Below are 18873 nucleotides of genomic sequence, written 5' to 3' on the forward strand. Positions count from 1 at the left end.
TTTCATTCAGGTTCCACACATGGCATTTTACTGTTTGGTTTTGACTCATTTAGGAGAAATCAGCTTCATATTTCATCTCATTCCATCATGTCATATTATATTACATTCCATTACATCATAGTATATTACAAATGGGTACATTTGTAATATGCCAGAATAACAATGTCAGAATTAGGCCTGTCACAATTATTACATAATCTCCTAATCACAATTATTTGAGATAATCACAATTATTTGAGATAATCACAATTATTTGAGATAATCACAATTATTTTCCACAATTGTCATAATTGTAAACATTTTCCAAAAAATAGAAGATCTACAAGATCAGCTTCTGAGCTTGTAGATTGGCTATTTCCACTATCTTGTAAAATATTTAGAAAGTATAAAATTATTCAATATCTGCCCTGTGCAATTTGTGTTTGTAGATTGGAACAAAAATATATTTGTAATGATATGTTTAATGTCAAAACAATCACATTTGTTTATCGCAATTATTTGTATGAGCATTTGAGACAAATTAAATCGTCATTTATTAAAGAGAAATTTGACTGATAGTTTGTTTACAGTTCGACTGACTGGGTGACATGAAACACAGGTCACAAGACTCATCGCGTGTGTGTGTGTGTGTGTGTGTGTGTGTGTGTGTGTGTGTGTGTGTGTGTGTGTGTGTGTGTGTGTGTGTGTGTGTGTGTGTGTGTGTGTGTGTGTGTGTGTGTGTGTGTGTGTGTGTGTGTGTGTGTGTGTGTGTGTGTGTGTGTGTGTGTGTGTGTGTGTGTGTGTGTGTGTGTGTGTGTGTGTGTGTGTGTGTGTGTGTGTGCGTGCGTGCGTGCGTGCGTGCGTGCGTGCGTGCGTGCGTGCGTGCGTGCGTGCGTGCGTGCGTGCGTGCGTGCGTGCGTGTTTTAACTGGTTGAACAACAAGGACATCAGCTCAACTCCACCAATTGTGATCAATGTACTAATCTATTTATCTTCTATCTCTGTCTATACTGGTTTACTTGTCTCTCTCCAGAGTTTCCAGTCTCTCTCCAGTTCCAGTGGATCTCCAGTCTCACCCAGTGTGGTCATCTGTCCTGTGAGGTCCTTCACATATGTGATTGATGTGGTGTCTGGTCTGAGAGACCAACTAGACAACATCCTTAAGACAACTTGGCCAGAGATATCAAAGAGAGGTGAGATTTAAATGTGTTTCTTGTTTTTCTAACCAGCCATCATAGTAGACATGGATTGATGAAGTCAGAAGGCAACTGGAGATATTTGAACTGGTTGGCTGTCTGTCAGAATGGACGGTAAAATTGAAGAATTTAAGCAAGATTATTCCTCAAAGGAAAGATTAGGGTTATATTTAAGTGTCTTTATTGTGTTTTAACCGGACCCTATACTGTACAGTACATTTCCAGTTTGTACAGGTGGAAGTATGTCTGGGAAGGCTACTAAAGCCTGTAGTATGAGGGCAGTAAATTAGTGTGACCTGTGTTTCATGTCACCCGCTACAGTATATAAATGCACCATTTACCATTTATTATCATCATTATTATTATATTTTTGTTCTTAATAAATTATCTTGAGGAGTCATCTCTCCTGATTGGATGAAATGTGTAACCCACCCGAAAATGTATTTTCTGTTTTACTGAAGAGCTGGGGAGACAGCTGTTACTGAACAAACACTATATAATAGCAATGATTACTATCAAGCTATAATAGCTTGAACTTTTTGACAAAACCCTTGGAACTTCAGTTTAATCCATTCTTCAGTATGATATCTGTCATATATGCTATATATGTGACTGTGCCTTTAAGAGAGCTACGTTACGACACTGCCGTAAAGCAGGTCTGTTGTTGTCTTTTACGTCAGTCGTATGTTGTGACCTCCTGTAGGCTCACGCTGTATGTTTTACATGCCTGAAGTCAGCAGTAAAGTCTATTGGATTTGACCCTTTGTGTGGACATAGAAATCCTTTACAATGTCATGATGACCTTTACTGTTTTCTTGTGTCTCCAGTTGATGTTTTACATCCAGCGGAGCCTCAGACCAGAAAGGACTTTTTACAATGTGAGTCCATGTTGATGCAGGTTCTGAACGTTGAAGTTTCATTCTGATATGTTGTTATTTAAAGCTCTAATGAGTTTGATCTGAGAGACTAACTCTAAACACAATAAGGTTCATGAGGTTTGATTTTTCTTTTGTCGTGTGTTCTCACAGATTCCTCTCCTCTGTCTCTGGACATGAACACAATAAACACAAATCTCTCCCCGTCAGAGGAGAAGAGGAAGGTGACTTTTACACATCAACAACAACCTTACCCTCATCATGCAGAGAGATTTGCTGAGTACCTCCCTCAGGTGATGTGTACAGAGGGTCTGTCTGAATGTTGTTACTGGGAAGTAGAGTGGAGTGGTGAAGGGGTTCGTATAGCAGTCAGTTATAAAGACGTCAGCAGACAAACAAACTTTGGATACAATGATAAATCCTGGTGTTTACAGTGCTATGATAAAAACTACCTGTTCATACACAACAGTGTTGAGACTAAAGTGTCAGGGCCTCTCTCCTCCAGAGTGGGGGTGTACCTGGACCACAAGACAGGTACTCTGTCCTTCTACAGTGTTTCTGACACAATGACCCTCCTACACACAGTTCAAACCACGTTCACACAACCTCTCTATCCAGGGATAATGGTTGCATGGGGATTTGGAGGTACAGCAGAGCTGTGTAAGACATGGTAGACATGTTAAGAATACTGATGATGATATTCAGTTGAAAACTAAAGCTTGTGTAAGAATGATGTGTACAGTATACTACACCATCATGATCAATCAATCCATTGTGTTCCGCTCATTGCATTTCTTTAATAAGCCTGCTGCAGACAATCATTATACAGTATGCCCTGTTATCTTGTTGATATTACTACAGAGCCCTCTGTCAGTCTGTGTAGATTGGTTCCCTACCTATGTTGAATGAACTTATTGTAAGTCGCTTTGGATAAAAGCGTCTGCTAAATGACTGTAATGTAATGTAATGTAATGTAATGTTATACTAAATGTAGTGGTTCTCAAACTGTGGGTCTGCACATTTCTAAAGTGACAATTTAAGGACTTTTAAGACCTATTGAATACCTCTAAAATATTTAAATAAAACATGGCATTACTGCGTCAAAAGTAATCAACAAACTATGCTATAAAAACTGGTGAAACATTGGCCAAATATTACCTGACTTAGAGACATAAAAAGTGAAAATAGCTGATCTACAAGCTCACAACGCCTTGCAACGCGAGGCTTTGTGAGCTTGTAGATCTGCTATTTTCACAATATCAATGGAGTTACACTAAATGTAATGCTTCCACTCCTGCAATTCCAAGTGCTTGTCAGGGTGGGTGGTCCTCTGTTCAAATATGATGCTTTTCAGGGGTTCAATTATGATTTTTGGTGGGTCCCCAGTTCAAATATTATTTTGGGGGGTCCCCAGTTCAAATATTAGTTTGGGGGGTCCCCAGTTCAAATATTATTTTTGGGGGTCCCCAGTTCAAATATTATTTTGGGGGGTCCCCAGTTCAAATATTAGTTTGGGGGGTCCCCAGTTCAAATATTATTTTGGGGGGTTCCCAGTTCAAATATTATTTTGGGGGGTCCCCAGTTCAAATGAACAGTTTGAGAACCACTGGTGTAAGGTCTTACTCCTCAATGTGTCAATAGGGTATTGTGTGTCAACTGTTAATCAATTTAATCATTTATAAAAATATGTGTGTAAAAGTCAAACTTGTGTCTATGCTACATTGTTCCCTGCACAATGATAATAATTAAATATTATACATAGTGTAAATATAATGCTGAGTTTGCTTTTATCCACTTTCTATTTTTTACTAATTGAACACTTAAACAATTTAGCCAGTAATCTTCAATACATGTTCTATATACATGTAATTACTTTCCATCAGAGGCTTCCACACATAGATTCATAACGAATGACATCATTGACATGACATATCATCATAACTCATTAACGTTGGATTACAACTGGACTTTGTATCATTTATTACTTATTTTCCCGTTGCACAATGATGAATGAACTGTCTCTTTTCTTCAGTCAGTTTATTAGAACTTCTTCAGCAAAATAGAAGATTTTTTCAAGTTCACATAACTTTCTCAATAGTACAATAGACCAGTGGTGTAAAGTAACTAAGTACATCTACTCAAGTACTGTACTTAAGTACAATTCAGAGTTATTTTTACTTTACTGTAGTACTTCCCCTTTTTAACATTTTATTGGACAGAAATGTAAATCAGCACGAGTACAGTCAAACACTTTGTCTAGAAGGATAACACCACAAAAGTCCTTGCGGTCTTCTTTCCACTGGGGTCCTAGGTACTGGGGGCATTGACCCTTTGACTATCTTAAAACTACTTCCCATCACTCAAATACCCCTTAACTGCCTCTGAGATGTAGTGGAGAATTAATAGTCACTAAGTCAGTCAATAGGCAGTTGTTTATCTATAGCCCCCCAGTCGTTCTCAACCTGTTCAGGCTGTGACCCCCAAAAATTAACATAATTGAACTGGTAACAGACTGTACAATGAAAGATTATAGGCCTTTAAATCGGTTAATTTAGCAAAGCGTTAAAACTGCACATTACAAAATACGGTAGCTGATCTGCAGTGAAGCTATTTTCGCTATTTTAAAATGGTTTTCAAAATAAAAAATAAGATATGTCATAAGACGGCTTGCAAAATAGGGAATATGTTTGATAAAGTGAGTGATACAGACAGCACAGGTGTAAAAAATTATAATAATGAGATAGGAGTGTCCGCTGGCCTGGCGGTCCAGGCGCATACCACATATGCTGGTAGTCCAGCTTGACAGCGTGTGGCGGGTTCGACTCCCGGTCCCGACGACCTTTGCTGTATGTCATCCCCCCATCTCTCCCCATTTCCTGTCAGCCTACTATCCTATCAATAAAGGCAGAAAAAGTTCCCAAAAATATCTTTAAATAAAAATACTTGACCCTATTATAAATGAGTCTATCGTGTCTATCAAATTCATGCAGTTTTAACATAATTCACCACTATGTGTTTCAAGTTTCAATTCAAAAATCCAATGTGTGGCCCTTCACTCACTTTATCAAAGTCAGTTTGGCCCCTATAGATTTTTTTTTGCACCCCTGTTTTTTATGTCCAGTGAAGTCGAGACCTACAAAACCAAAACATCTGGGGAAAAATGATTGTTTTTCTAAAAACATCATTCAATCATAATATCTCAGAATGTGACATATTATGCATGCACAGTAGACTAATGATTATATTTCAGAAACTGATTCCCTGGGAAATACATATTTCAAAATGATGGCAGATGCTTATCATGTTTATTAACCACTTAAACCCCATAAGGGTAACCAGAGTCCCTCAGGGCTCAATACTAGTGTATTTCTTTGTTTTGGGTTATTGTGGGGAAAGCTTTCGCTGAAAATAGCAGATCGACAAGCTCACAACGCGTCGCGCTTGTCGATCGGCTATTTTCTGTGACCACTATACGGATGCTGGGGTTTTTAAGTGGTTAAAAATAATATTGAATATAGAAGTCCTAAGTACATTTGCTGTATCATTTTGTTTTGTTTATTTAGTCACAAGCTCTCTTTAATGCTTTTCATCAGTTAAACATTTATGAAAATCACAGACAGACTTAAAGGGCCACTTCCCTGCTTTTGAACCCAAATCCTGTTTTCATGAAGTCGAGGACAAAATAAAGATGATTTGGCAGTGCTTCTATGTTTTTGTTGCCAGACCCAAGGGGTCGGGCTTACATGAGGCTTTGTATCTGTTTTCTCCATACATGGGCATGGTCACTTTGTCCCCCGGCCCCAGCCAAAAAAGTCTGTCCCCCTTTCGTCCCGTTTCGTCACGAACTATTCATGACATCATTATTATGTCACAAAAATGATAAAATTATTTATGCTTTTCAGTTATAAAGTGGTGGTAGGTGTGTTACATACTAGGACTTCATTCTGGGTCTGGCAGAACCAGGTCTCCTGGTCTTGTTATTTTGAATTAGGAATGATTACTCTGTGACATCACAGGGTGAACCTCAGTTCCTCCTATAGACTACTTGGACTACAGTGTTTCCTGTATACTGTAGTTCCAGTCGGAACTATACTAATATCAGCTGGAGTCCTGTGTGACTATATCTTCTCATGTGTGTACACTCCAAATAGTTCTGCTGTCCCTATTTTGGCCATTAAACATTTTTGCTATGTTTAACAAAATGTGTTATTTTCACTACCTTTGTGTACCAGTGTCACACCACAAAGTAGGCATCATTTATTTTAAGAAAAAAAATCATATAAAGTGTAGATATGGAGATAAAGGTTTTCTGCATAACAGCTACAATACAGTATTTGTGATAGATTGAATGTGAGCTTGAACAAGCTTATCTAATAAAACATTAATTTAATAAGCTGTACTTTTCACGTCATAGTCCTTTTCAAGAGCAGTGGACCTTAACCAAGAGATGAATGAAACACTACTCTGTTGGGTTGATAGTGTCCTCAAACTAAATATTGTACAAAATCATTATGCCTTTACTCTGATATTTGCTCAAGAAAAAAATAGTTTCATTTGTATTGACAGCAAAATCCTGCATGACTATAAGCAAACGAGTGGTGAACGCTGCCCCTTGTGTCCAAAGTGAAACATAACCTGAAACAGAATCTATAATGTAACTTTGCATTCACAGTATTGTTTGTTTTTGTTTTGTTTTTAGAATTCCACAAGTTTAACAAATACGTACATTAAATTCTCACTGGAAAAGATTGACACAGTGAGGCTTGGAAAGGGAAAAGCTAGTGATTATTATGAGGTCCTATTCAGAGGTCTGAGAGTGTTTTTAATGAATGGTTCCTTGTTTTCCTTCCAGAATACAGTAGCCTGCTTGCATAGTGCCTGTTGCTTTGCTGTGAAAGAACATGAGTTGTTGACCGTTCCGTTGTTGAACAGAGATTTACTATATTCCATAATTACAATACAAGATTATAGGCCTATATTTTGGTCTCTACACATATGCTTTTCTATTCCATGTTAATGTAAACCAACAGCCAATGCCTAAAAGTGTGTATAATTTGAAACTTGTGTGTTCTGAGCTTTGTACATAACACAGCTATGAATTACTGTAGGAGAGGTTTTATAGCACACCATTTTTTTTACAGTGAAGTCAAGACAAAGAAATAACAAAGAAATCTGGGGGAAAAAAATATTTTGTCCATCATTCAACCATAATATCTCAGAATGTGACATTATGCATGCGAATTAGACTAATAATGATTTCAAAATTATGGCAGACGCATCATGCTTGTTAAAAACATATTGTACAACAATTACATTAACAGTATCAACTATGCTATGGGCTACACTTGATACTATAGGATGAAATGCAACTCAGAAGCAAATTTGAGCAAAATACAGTTTGCTTCCAATGACAAGTGTACTAAACTATAGGTTACATGTTCATGTGTGTCCCCTGACAGTTAAAGCTGTTAAACCAAAGGTCCAGTCGACTGTACCACTGTCCTGTCCACTGAGGTCACAATACTGAATGGAATTCATTCATCATTCAATTTGACAATGCTGCTAGCATTTCTCTCACTTAATCAGTAAGAACTTAATCTTGTTTCCTGAAATAGCACACAATGAATAATTCCATCAACACTTCAGGTGCAACTCCAGCTGAACCTGAAGTAAGGGGACAAAAAAAAGCTGAAAAAAATTGATGACAAGCAATGACAAAGCAGCAATAAGGCATCACTGAATTGGCCACCAGATGTCACCCGTGACATCATTTTCATGTTTCCCCTTTATTATGAGTTCACCTGTCTTGCCATGACATATTTGTAATCCTAGAGTTTATTAGAGTGTTTCACTATAATACTATATGTACTCACTGGAGAGAATATGGATCTAGTGAGAAAGTCTCGAGATATTTGACTAAAATACACATTTTCTGCCATACTCTACCCCAAATAAATACCCCCATTGTAGCCAAACCGGGAGCAGTACTGGCAGCTGACGTAGGGGGGTTTTCCGGGTTGAATGGGAAACATGGCCACAGGCTGACTAAATAAGCGATTTAAACGGGTAGTTTCGCTCCGGACCTAAAATATTATGCTCCGAACCAAACCTTAAACATCCGTGTGGTTTGGAATATACCATTAGTTTTGGGATACGATGTATACAAAAGGGTAAACAGCGGAGCCTTGGCGGACGTTCACCCGATTCTGGATGAGAACGACATAGAACCTCATCTCGGAGCTGTATAGCGGAGTGAGAGGTTCTTTATGGAGCTAATGGCACAACAGCAGCAGCAGCAACAGACATGTGATCTGGACAAGGACCAGTTCTGCGGTTGTTCTGTCTGTCTGGACCTTCTAAAGGAACCAGTGACTCTACCATGTGGACACACTGTAGAAGCTGTATTGAGGGTTACTGGGACCAGTATGAGGAGACTGGAGTCTACAGCTGTCCCCAGTGACTATGCTTGCACCTCCTGGTACTCCATTACCTCAGTGTCACTGAAGACTAAGCTTCAAACCTCCCAAAACAAACTGATTCGGCTACTCCTCGGATTGGGGCCCTTGACCCACCTTTCTCCCACCCATTTTGCCAGCCTAGGCTGGCTCAGGGTGGAAGACAGGGTTAAACAACTAAAAATGGGACTGGCCTTCAAAATTGTAAATGCAAATTTGCCCGATATGCCCCCTATTCCCGCATATCTGAGTAAATACCTCCAAAAGGTTAGCGACACCCACAGTCACAATACCAGAGGGAGCGTTAACAACAATTTGGTACCACCCACCCATAAAACAAACATGGGCAAATTCTCCTTCTACAGCACTGCCACCCAGGATTGGAATAGTCTAACTCCATCCCTCAAAAAATGCAGTTCGCTGGGCTCATTTAAAAGAGCCTTAAAAAAATCACCTTTCAGGACGCCAAAGGAGGAGGTAGTACCATTTTCCCGTTAGACAGCAGACCCTCCCCCCCCCTGTTCTTGTACATATTGTTTTTTTTCCCCCTCTTTTTTTTTTGTTTTGTTGTACATAGTGTTTTTTTTTTTTTTTTTTGCTGTTTATTTTGTAATGATATTTGAACTGTGGTGCCACTATATATGCCTATGAATTGAATTCCCAAGGCCCTCATTGGAAACAAGTCCGAAAGGACTTTTATGAACGAGCTAAAGTGTTTTAAATGTAACTGTGCTGTTTTAAAAAATGTTGCCTAATAAGATATTCAATCAATCAATCAAGTGCAGCGAGAGCTTCAGTCCCAGACCTGTTCTGAGGAAGAACACCTTGCTGGCTGAGGTGAGATGACCTTACAAGTTACAACCACACATTAAACTACATGTTCTGATACACAAAACTCCTTGTTGACTATTTTGATAGATGGTAGTTATACTATATGTTGGTTACTACACATTATGTTATGTATGTTGATAATGTCCAACATAATTATAATAATAGATACTAGATTAATAATAGATAATAGATTTTCCCTTTTAGATAAAGCATGTGTAAGAATGATGTGTACAGTATACTACACCATCATGATCAATCAATCCATTGTGTTCTGCTCATTACATTTCTTTAATAAGCCTGCTGCAGACAATCATTATACAGTATGCCCTGTTATCTTGTTGATATTACTACAGAGCCCTCTGTCAGTCAGTGTAGATTGGTTATAGTGAATGTAGTGGTTCTCAAACTTTGGATCTGGATTCCCAGGAGGTCCCCAAATGATGATATTATGCTTAATGTGCAACATTGTTTTCTCACTCAACAGTAAACAAACCAACATACAGTATGTATAGTTTATACAGGGTATCTGTCCATTTTTAAAGTGACAATTTAAGGACATTAAAGACCTTTTAAATACCTCTAAAATGAAAATTAAAACATAGCATTACTGCGTCAAAAGTAATCAACAAACTATACCGTATAAAATGGTCAAACATTGGCCAAATATTACCTGACAAAGAGACAGAAAATGTGAAAATAGTCGATCTACAAGCTCAGAGAGGCGTTGTGAGCTTGTAGATCTGCTTGTCCCCCAGGCGGGAGTTGAATCATAATTCTTTTCATTAACTTTACTTCATTTACACCGACTCGTTTTTTCTTCAAAATAAATGTGAGCACTGTGGCTGCAATCTCTATTGCAGAGTGTTTTAGTCTTATTTTGAAGAATGTTTATCCTTCTGTTTCTGTCTCTGTAAACGTTGTCTCCATGTTTAGATGATGTTTGAAACAGGATGTGAAGATAGATGTTAAAATCTGACACGAAAGGACTGACTGTGTGTGTGTGTGTGTGTGTGTGTGTGTGTGTGTGTGTGTGTGTGTGTGTGTGTGTGTGTGTGTGTGTGTGTGTGTGTGTGTGTGTGTGTGTGTGTGTGTGTGTGAGTGTGTTTGTGTCTGTGTGTGCGTGTGCATACATGCGTCAGTTCCACTCCCACCATAACCAGCCCCCCCCCCCCCCCCCCTCGGACAGCAGCGGCAGCTCCTCCAGTTTCCAGGCCCCCGACTCGGAGCGCCAGCCCCAGGACGGGAGGTCCCCCATGGGCTCCACGCTGAGCTTCTCCCTGGTGGGCGGCGGGGGCTGCTCCGCCGACGAGAACAGCATCTGGATCAAGCAGGCGACGCCCCAGGAGGAGGAGGAGAGTACGCCCTCCCCCGCCGCCGTCACCAACTTCTGGGACTTTTTCACCGGGAAGGGCTTGTCCGAGTCCGAGACCATCGTATTATGGAGAGGGAGAGGATGAAGGAAGAGAGAGAAAGAGGGAGAGGGGGAGAGAGAGAGTGTGCGTGCGTGTTCGGCGTGCGTGCGTGCGTGTGTGTGTGTGTGTGTGTGTGTGTGTGTGTGTGTGTGCGTGTGTGCGTGTGTGTGTGTGTGTGTGTGTGTGTGTGTGTGTGTGTGTGTGTGTGTGTGTGTGTGTGTGCACGAGCGTGCATGCGTGCATAGTGAAGAGAAAGACAAAAAGGAAGGAGAAGGAAAAGGCTAACATTTGCCCTCAGAGACATTAACCACATGAACCCTAGCGTCCCCTTTCTGGGCATGTCGTAAATAGCCGATCTACAAGTTCACAGCGTGTCTGTAGAATAATCTATTATTATGATGTAACGGTGGCGTTTGTATTGACATTACCTGCACATGTGGCCTTCTAGCACCTTCCTTTATCTTATTTTCAGAAGGATATTTAGTCATAATAATAAGTACAAATATATACAATTCTAAAAACTACAGCTCTGACCTACTGTGTTGAAATCAGGGGACTTTGCACATGTCACATGAGAGTCACTTGAGAGTGTTGAGAGGGTTGATTGATTAGGTCAGATAAGGAGCTGGGGTACAGTGGCCATTGTTATAGAATAGTGCTAAAGCCTGTGTTTCCAATACACAAGTCACATGATTATTCAACGGAAGGTTTCACCCACATGGGTAGACCAACCCATATAAATAGAGTGGATGCTTGCTGAACAGGAGTGTGTTCTGCATGCATCAGTGTTACTTGTGACCAGGGTGTTATTGCTGTGTTTGTCATTTTCCATTATGAGCGCCGAGGGACTGACGGTAAGAATTGAGAGCGTGTTTACACAGCGATAAATGTTTATATTTCTGATATGTTTTATAGTTGTGTGTGTATATCTCATGTCAGTAATTTGTCGTTGTGTTGTTGTTTGTGTTACCTCTTTCTCTTTACTTCCAGGGTGTGATGAAGCTGAGCAGTACAGGAGGTCCAGCAGACGTGGCCTGTGATTTCTGCACCGGAGCCAGACCTCACAAAGCTCTCATGTCTTGTCTGGTGTGTCTGGTATCTTGCTGTGAGACTCACCTCCAGCCTCACTACAATGTTCCTGTGTTGAAGAAGCACAAGTTGGTCCCAGCCACCAACAAACTGCAGGAGAAGATGTGCTCCAGTCATGACAAGCTGATGGAGGTGTTCTGTCGCACAGACCGCCAGTGTATCTGCTATCAGTGCCTCATGGATGAACATAAGGGCCATGACACGGTGTCAGCTGATGCAGAGAAGGCAGAGAAACAGGTAGGACCACCATCACTTGAAGACAAATCATAAGATAGAGCATGTTTTCAAGATAGAAGCAGAAATAAATGACCATGTCAGAGACATAAAAAGCACAAATCAGGGTGTAATAAAAAGTATTAAAGGATGAAGAACACTCATTTTGGACCCAATGAAAAACAGAGGCGATTTATAACTGTTCATGAATGGTATTTAATGTCCATTAATCTTGCCCCTGTAAAAGTGTATTTTGAGGAAGTTACAGAGTTGATTTAAGATGATTGGATGCAAACTAAACTGTTTCAAATCTCACTAGTTTACTACCCTTCCTCTCTGCCTGACCTACTTGTTGTTAACTAGTTGTACGAACGCTTGTTTTCTATTGCTGTATTGTTTATTGGATTATTGGATTGTTTATTGGATCTTGTTTAGTCGATTCACTTATTTGTTTTAGCTCATGCTCATTTGATTTAGCTATTTTGTCTCATCTGTTTAAGGAAATAGGTAGCTGATATATTGCACTTTTACCTTAGCGCTAGGTATACTCTTGGTTGCTTGTTTTTGCAGATAATGCACTAAAGACTTCTGGTGATTAGTAGTTTTCGTTCCCTACCTATGTTGAATACACTTATTGTAAGTCGCTTTGGATAAAAGCGTCTGCTAAATGACTGTAATGTAATGTAATGTAATGTTTTTACCCTGTATCCTATATGAGTTCTCTTTCTCCTGATTGGATAGAATCAGTGGTGGAAAAAGTAATCAATTGTTTTACGTAAATCTACAAAGTGACTAGTAACTAAAGTTTTCACATAATTGTAGTGGAGTAAAAGTACAATATTTGCCTCTGAGATGTAGTGGATTAGAAGTAAAAGTACTGAAAACTGGAAATACTCAAATAAAGTAAAAACATCTCAAAATTGTACTTAAGTACAGTACTTGAGTAAATGTACTTAGTTACTTTACACCACTGGATAGAATTGGTATCCCGATTTGAAAATGTGCTTTGTTTACAATCCAAGCTGTCTCTTCCTGTTTCTTGCAGAAACAGCTGGTGACAATTCAGGAGGAAGTCCAGCAGAAGATCCAGGAGAAAAAGAAGGAGCTGAAAGACCTGAGACAGGTCATGGAGGCCCTGGACGTGAGCTGATATTATGATAATAGTTCTTGTTCTTGTGTTTACTGTGATGCTATATGGATGAGACAGTGCCTTGTGTCATCAGAAGCACTAAAGCAGTGGTTCTAAAACCTTTTCATGTCAAGGACCCCCAATTAATATGTATTTGGCTGTGGACCCCCATTTGAAAATACTTGTGTGCCAGCAACCCACATATAATATTTGTGAGACTGCGTAGGCGTTTTCCATGCGGCAACATCTCAAAAAGTCTGTGGTTGGGATGGTTTTGATCTTTGATGATTTGAAAATAGCAGATCTGTCTATAGATCTGCTATAAAAAAAGAAAAAAAAAGAAACAACATTATTGTAGATTGTTTTTGAAACATTTTAACAACACTGTGTGTGTGTGTGTGTGTGTGTGTGTGTGTGTGTGTGTGTGTGTGTGTGTGTGTGTGTGTGTGTGTGTGTGTGTGTGTGTGTGTGTGTGTGAGAAGCAGAGCTCTGCAGAAGCAGCAGTGGAGGCCAGTGACAGGATCTTCAGTGAGATGATGGTCTCCATTGAGAGAAGACGCAGTGAGCTTAAAGAACTGATCAGAGATCAGCAGCAGACTGCAGTGGCTCAGACTGAGGCTCTCCTGAGGCAGCTGGAGGACCACATGGAGCAGCTGGAGAGGAGACATGCTGACCTGGAGGAGCTGTCCAACACTGATGACATCATCACTTTCATTCAGGTTCCACACATGGCATTTTACTGTTTGGTTTTGACTCATTTAGGAGAAATCAGCTTCATATTTCATCTCTTTCATCTCATTCCATCATGTCATATTATTATTACATCATAGTATATTACATAACATGACATTATTAATGCTGGTAGTTACTAATACTAATATAGTTGCTAGATACAGTAGTTGTACAGACCACAATAATATTGTCAGAATTAGGCCTGTCACAATTATTACATAATTGCCTAATCACAATTATTTGAGATAATCACAATTATTTTCCACAATTGTCATAATTGTAAACATTTTCCAAAAATAGCAGATCTACAAGATCAGCTTCTGAGCTTGTAGATTGTAGATTGTCTATTTCCACTATTTTGTCAAATATTTTGAAAGTATAAAATTATTCAATATCTGCCCTGTACAATTTGTGTTCATAGATTGGAACGGAAATGTATATTTTTTATTTATATATTCAATACCAAAAACACAATCACATTGTTAATCGCAATTATTTGCATGAGAATTAGAGACAAATTAAATCATCATTTGTGTGCGTGTGGCCGTGTGCGTGTGCGTGTGCGCGTGCACGCGTGTGTGTGTGTGTGTGTGTGTGTGTGTGGTCAATGTACCAATTTATTGATCTCTTGGTTTAATGATCTTCCATCCCTGTCTATACTGGTTTACTTGTCTCTCTCCAGAGTTTCCAGTCTCTCTCCAGTTCCAGTGGATCTCCAGTCTCACCCAGTGTGGTCATCTGTCCTGTGAGGTCCTTCACAGATGTGATTGATGTGGTGTCTGGTCTGAGAGACCAACTAGACAACATCCTGAAGACAACTTGGCCAGAGATATCAAAGAGAGGTGAGATTTAAATGTGTTTCTTGTTTTTCTAACCAGCCATCATAGTAAACATGGATTGATGAAGTCAGAAGACAACTGGAGATATTTGAACTGAAGCAGACTGATGGTACACAGGTTGGCTGTCTGTCAGATTGGACAGAAACATTGAAGAATTTAAGCAAGAATATTTCTCAAAGGAGAGGTTAGGGTTAGATTTAATCACCATCTGTCCCTTATATAGACCACCCTCGGAAGCCAGCCTCTTCGACCTTGGACCAGAGATGCGGGCATGGCTACACGACACAGAGTTGGACCTCTGACGTTACACGAAAGAAGAAGGGTTAGATTTAAATGTCTTTATTGTGTTTTAACCGGCCCCTATACTGTACAGTACATTTGTAAGTGTTGAAACAGTTCGTACAGGTGGAAGTATGTCTGGGAAGGCTACTAAAGCCTGTAGTATGGCGGGCAGTAGATTAGTGTGACCTGTGTTTCATGTCACCCGCTACAGTATATAAATGCACCATTTAATATTTATTATTATTTGTTATTATTTGTATTATATTTTCGTTCTTAATAAATGATCTTGAGGAGTTCTCTCTCCTGATTGAATGAAATGTGAAACCCACCTGAAAATGTATTTTCTGAAGAGCTGGGGAGACAGCTGTTACTGAACAAACACTATATAATAGCAATGATTACTATCAAGCTATAATAGCTTGGACTTTTTGACAAAACCCTTGGAACTTCAGTTTAATCCATTCTTCAGTATGATGTCTGTCATAATATGCTATATATGTGACTGTGCCTTTAAGAGAGCTACGTTACGACACTGCCGTAAAGCAGGCCTGTTGTCTTTTACGTCAGTCGTATGTTGTGACCTCCTGTAGGCTCACGCTGTATGTTTTACATGCCCGAAGTCAGCAGTAAAGTCTATTGGATTTGACCCTTTGTGTGGACATAGAAATCCTTTACAATGTCATGATGACCTTTACTGTTTTCTTGTGTCTCCAGTTGATGTTTTACATCCAGCGGAGCCTCAGACCAGAAAGGACTTTTTACAATGTGAGTCCATGTTGATGCAGGTTCTGAACGTTGAAGTTTCATTCTGATATGTTGTTATTTAAAGCTCTAATGAGTTTGATCTGAGAGACTAACTCTAAACACAATAAGGTTCATGAGGTTTGATTTTTCTTTTGTCGTGTGTTCTCACAGATTCCTCTCCTCTGTCTCTGGACATGAACACAATACACACAGGTCTCTCCCTGTCAGAGGAGAAGAGGAAGGTGACTGGAACACAACAACAACAACCTTACCCTGATCATGCAGAGAGATTTACTAATTACATTCAGGTGTTGTGTACAGAGGGTCTGTCTGAACGTTGTTACTGGGAAGTAGAGTGGAGTGGTGTATGGGTTCGTATAGCAGTCTGTTATAAAGACATCAGCAGACAAACACGCTTTGGAGACAATGTTAAATCCTGGTGTTTACAGTGCTCTGGTAAAGACTACTGGTTCAAACACAACAGTGTTAACACTAAAGTGTCAGGGCCTTTCTCCTACAGAGTGGGGGTGTACCTGGACCACAAGGCAGGTACTCTGTCCTTCTACAGTGTTTCTGACACAATGACCCTCCTACACACAGTTCAAACCACGTTCACACAACCTCTCTATCCAGGGTTAGGGCCTTATTATAGCATTGGAGGTACAGCAGAGCTGTGTAAGACATGGTAGACATGTTAAGAATACTGATGATGATACTCAGTTGAAAACTTTGTTTTCTTCATTTGATGATAGATTTTCTCTTCTAGATAAAGCATGTGTAAGAATGATGTGTACAGTATACTACACCATCATGATCAATCAATCCATTGTGTTCCGCTCATTGCATTTCTTTAATAAGCCTGCTGCAGACAATCATTATACAGTATGCCCTGTTATCTTGTTGATATTACTACAGAGCCCTCTTATCTGTCAGTCTGTGTACATTGGTTATACTAAATGTAGTGGTTCTCAAACTGTGGGTAGGGACCCCCAGGAGGTCCCCAAATGATATTTTGCTTAATGTGCAACATTGTTTTCTCACTCAACAGTAAACAAACCTACAAACATACCGTACATACATGTATAGTGTATGTATAATGTATACCGAGTACATTTCTAAAGTGACAATTTAAGGACTTTTTAAGACCTATTGAATACCTCTAAAATGAGACATTACTTTGTCAAAAGTAATTAACAAACTATACTATAGAAAATGGTCAAAAATTGGCCAAATATTACCTGACAGAGAGAATTTGTGAAAATAGCCGATCTACAAGCTCACTGTGAGCTTGTAGATCTGCTGTTTTCACAATATTGATGAAGTCAAACTAAATGTAATGCCTCAACTCCTGCAATTCCAAGTGCTTGTCAGGGTGGCTGGTCCCCAGTTCAAATATGATTATTTTGGAGAGTCTCTGCCTGAAAAGTTTGAGAACCACTGCTGTAAAGTCTTCCTCCTCAATGTGTCAATAGGGTATTGTGTGTCAACAGTTAATCGCTTATAAAAACATTTTAATGTGATGAACAATGTTTTTACCCCATTTTGTAAATACAGTAGAAACCTCTGAGTCCTTCAAACAGTTACACACTTATGAAGCCATGTTAAAAACAAAAGAGGGGGGGAAAGCTTCTGTACTTTCTTTAATATCTACAAGCTCACGACTTATCTGGCAAAATGACAAAATTGTTTCAATTCATATAAAGGAGTTTGAGACCATCAGGTAATCATTATGTTTTCATTAACTTTACTTAATTTACACTGACTTGGTTTTTTTTCAAAATAAATGTCAGTCTGCAACCTCTAACAGTGTTTTAGTCTGATTTGAAGAATGTTTCTGTCTCTCTGTGAAAGTTGTCTCCATGTTTAGATGACGTTTTATACAGGATGTGAAGATATAAAAGAGTCTGAGGACTGAGAGGACAAGACCAATATCTGATTAATTCTGTGTGTGTGTGTGTGTGTGTGTGTGAGAGAGCTTGTAGATCTGCTATTTCCACTATTTTTGAAAATGTGCAGCATTGTCTCTTGTGACTGGAGTTAGTTTCTGTCCCTCCCTGAAATCACTTCAATATGATTGATAACAATAAATAATGTTTAAGTGATTTTTTTTCTTTTGCTGTTTTACAAAAACAAATATAAAACAGTGTAACCGTGTCAGTCACACCACAAAGTAGGGCATTCATGAACAAAATCCTATAAAGGTTTTCTGCATAACAGCATCAATATACAGTATTTTTTGGCAGTTTGAATGTGAGCTGGAACAAGCCTCATGATACGTGTAAGAGAGGAATGTACTGAATCACACTGATAGTAAACACATTTTACCCAATAAATTATATTTATAAGATGTGCTCCAATACTTTTCATGTCATAGTCCTTTTCAAGAGCAGTGGACCTCTATTGTTATTAGCAAGAGATTAATCAAACACTATACTTTTGGGTTGATATTGTCCTCAAACTAAATATTGTACATAATCATTATAGTCAGGGGATATTAGTATTTTCCAATCTTGGAATAAATTCCTTACAAAAAAAATCTTCACCAATGTGTTTGTAAAGGTGTCTAGTAACACATCTCATAAAGACTGAAATGCAGTTTCCCTAGGAGAATTTTTGACAGCTGCTGAAAGTTGGGGAACCCACCATAACCTTGGTTAAAAAATAAATAAAAATAAATTTTAATTCTGTTTTAAGTAGCATGTGAGGGGTCAAACTAGGGTGTTTTTATGATTCTGAATCCATTGCAAGCATTTGTTTGGCACCAAAACCACTCCTTGGGCTAAAAACGGCCATAGCCATCCCTTTCCAGGTATACTTTTTGTGTAAAAAGCCCATTGAGATTGGGCCGTTTTTAGCCCAAGGAGTGGTTTTGGTGCAAAAAAAAATGCTGTCATGTAAGTATGGGGAAAATAACAAAATATGTGATAAATATGAAAAAGCTGCTCCTGTGGAAAGGTTATTATATATTTATTTACTTATATTGACCCTATAAACTGGCTTGGAAATTCCTCTCTCCATGCAAATGTTTTTTCCAACAGAGTAGTCAAGAATATACTACAACTGCTATGCTGCTGGCCATGTAGTGGTAATGAAGTGA

At 39.1% G+C, this 18873-nt stretch overlaps 1 protein-coding gene and 1 pseudogene across 2 annotated transcripts in view; both read left to right on the forward strand.

The window, feature by feature from the left end:
- Positions 1–16465, forward strand: part of LOC308102148 (E3 ubiquitin/ISG15 ligase TRIM25-like) — a gene marked incomplete at both ends in the record, with an annotated part of 32641 nt that extends 16176 nt beyond the window's left edge. The window contains 2 exons of the mRNA XM_080451750.1: positions 10476–10769; positions 15986–16465. Of these exons, the coding sequence (XP_080307876.1) occupies positions 10476–10769; positions 15986–16465 (774 nt within the window). The remainder of the gene's footprint in view (positions 1–10475; positions 10770–15985) is intronic.
- The window catches only part of LOC308101575 (crossover junction endonuclease MUS81-like), a 121575-nt pseudogene that overhangs the window by 87699 nt on the left and 15003 nt on the right, over positions 1–18873 (forward strand). The window lies entirely within an intron of this gene.

The sequence above is a fragment of the Gymnoscopelus braueri genome (assembly GCF_963280865.1).
Source record: "Gymnoscopelus braueri genome assembly, chromosome: 15".
Classification (NCBI taxonomy): Eukaryota; Metazoa; Chordata; class Actinopteri; order Myctophiformes; family Myctophidae; genus Gymnoscopelus; species Gymnoscopelus braueri.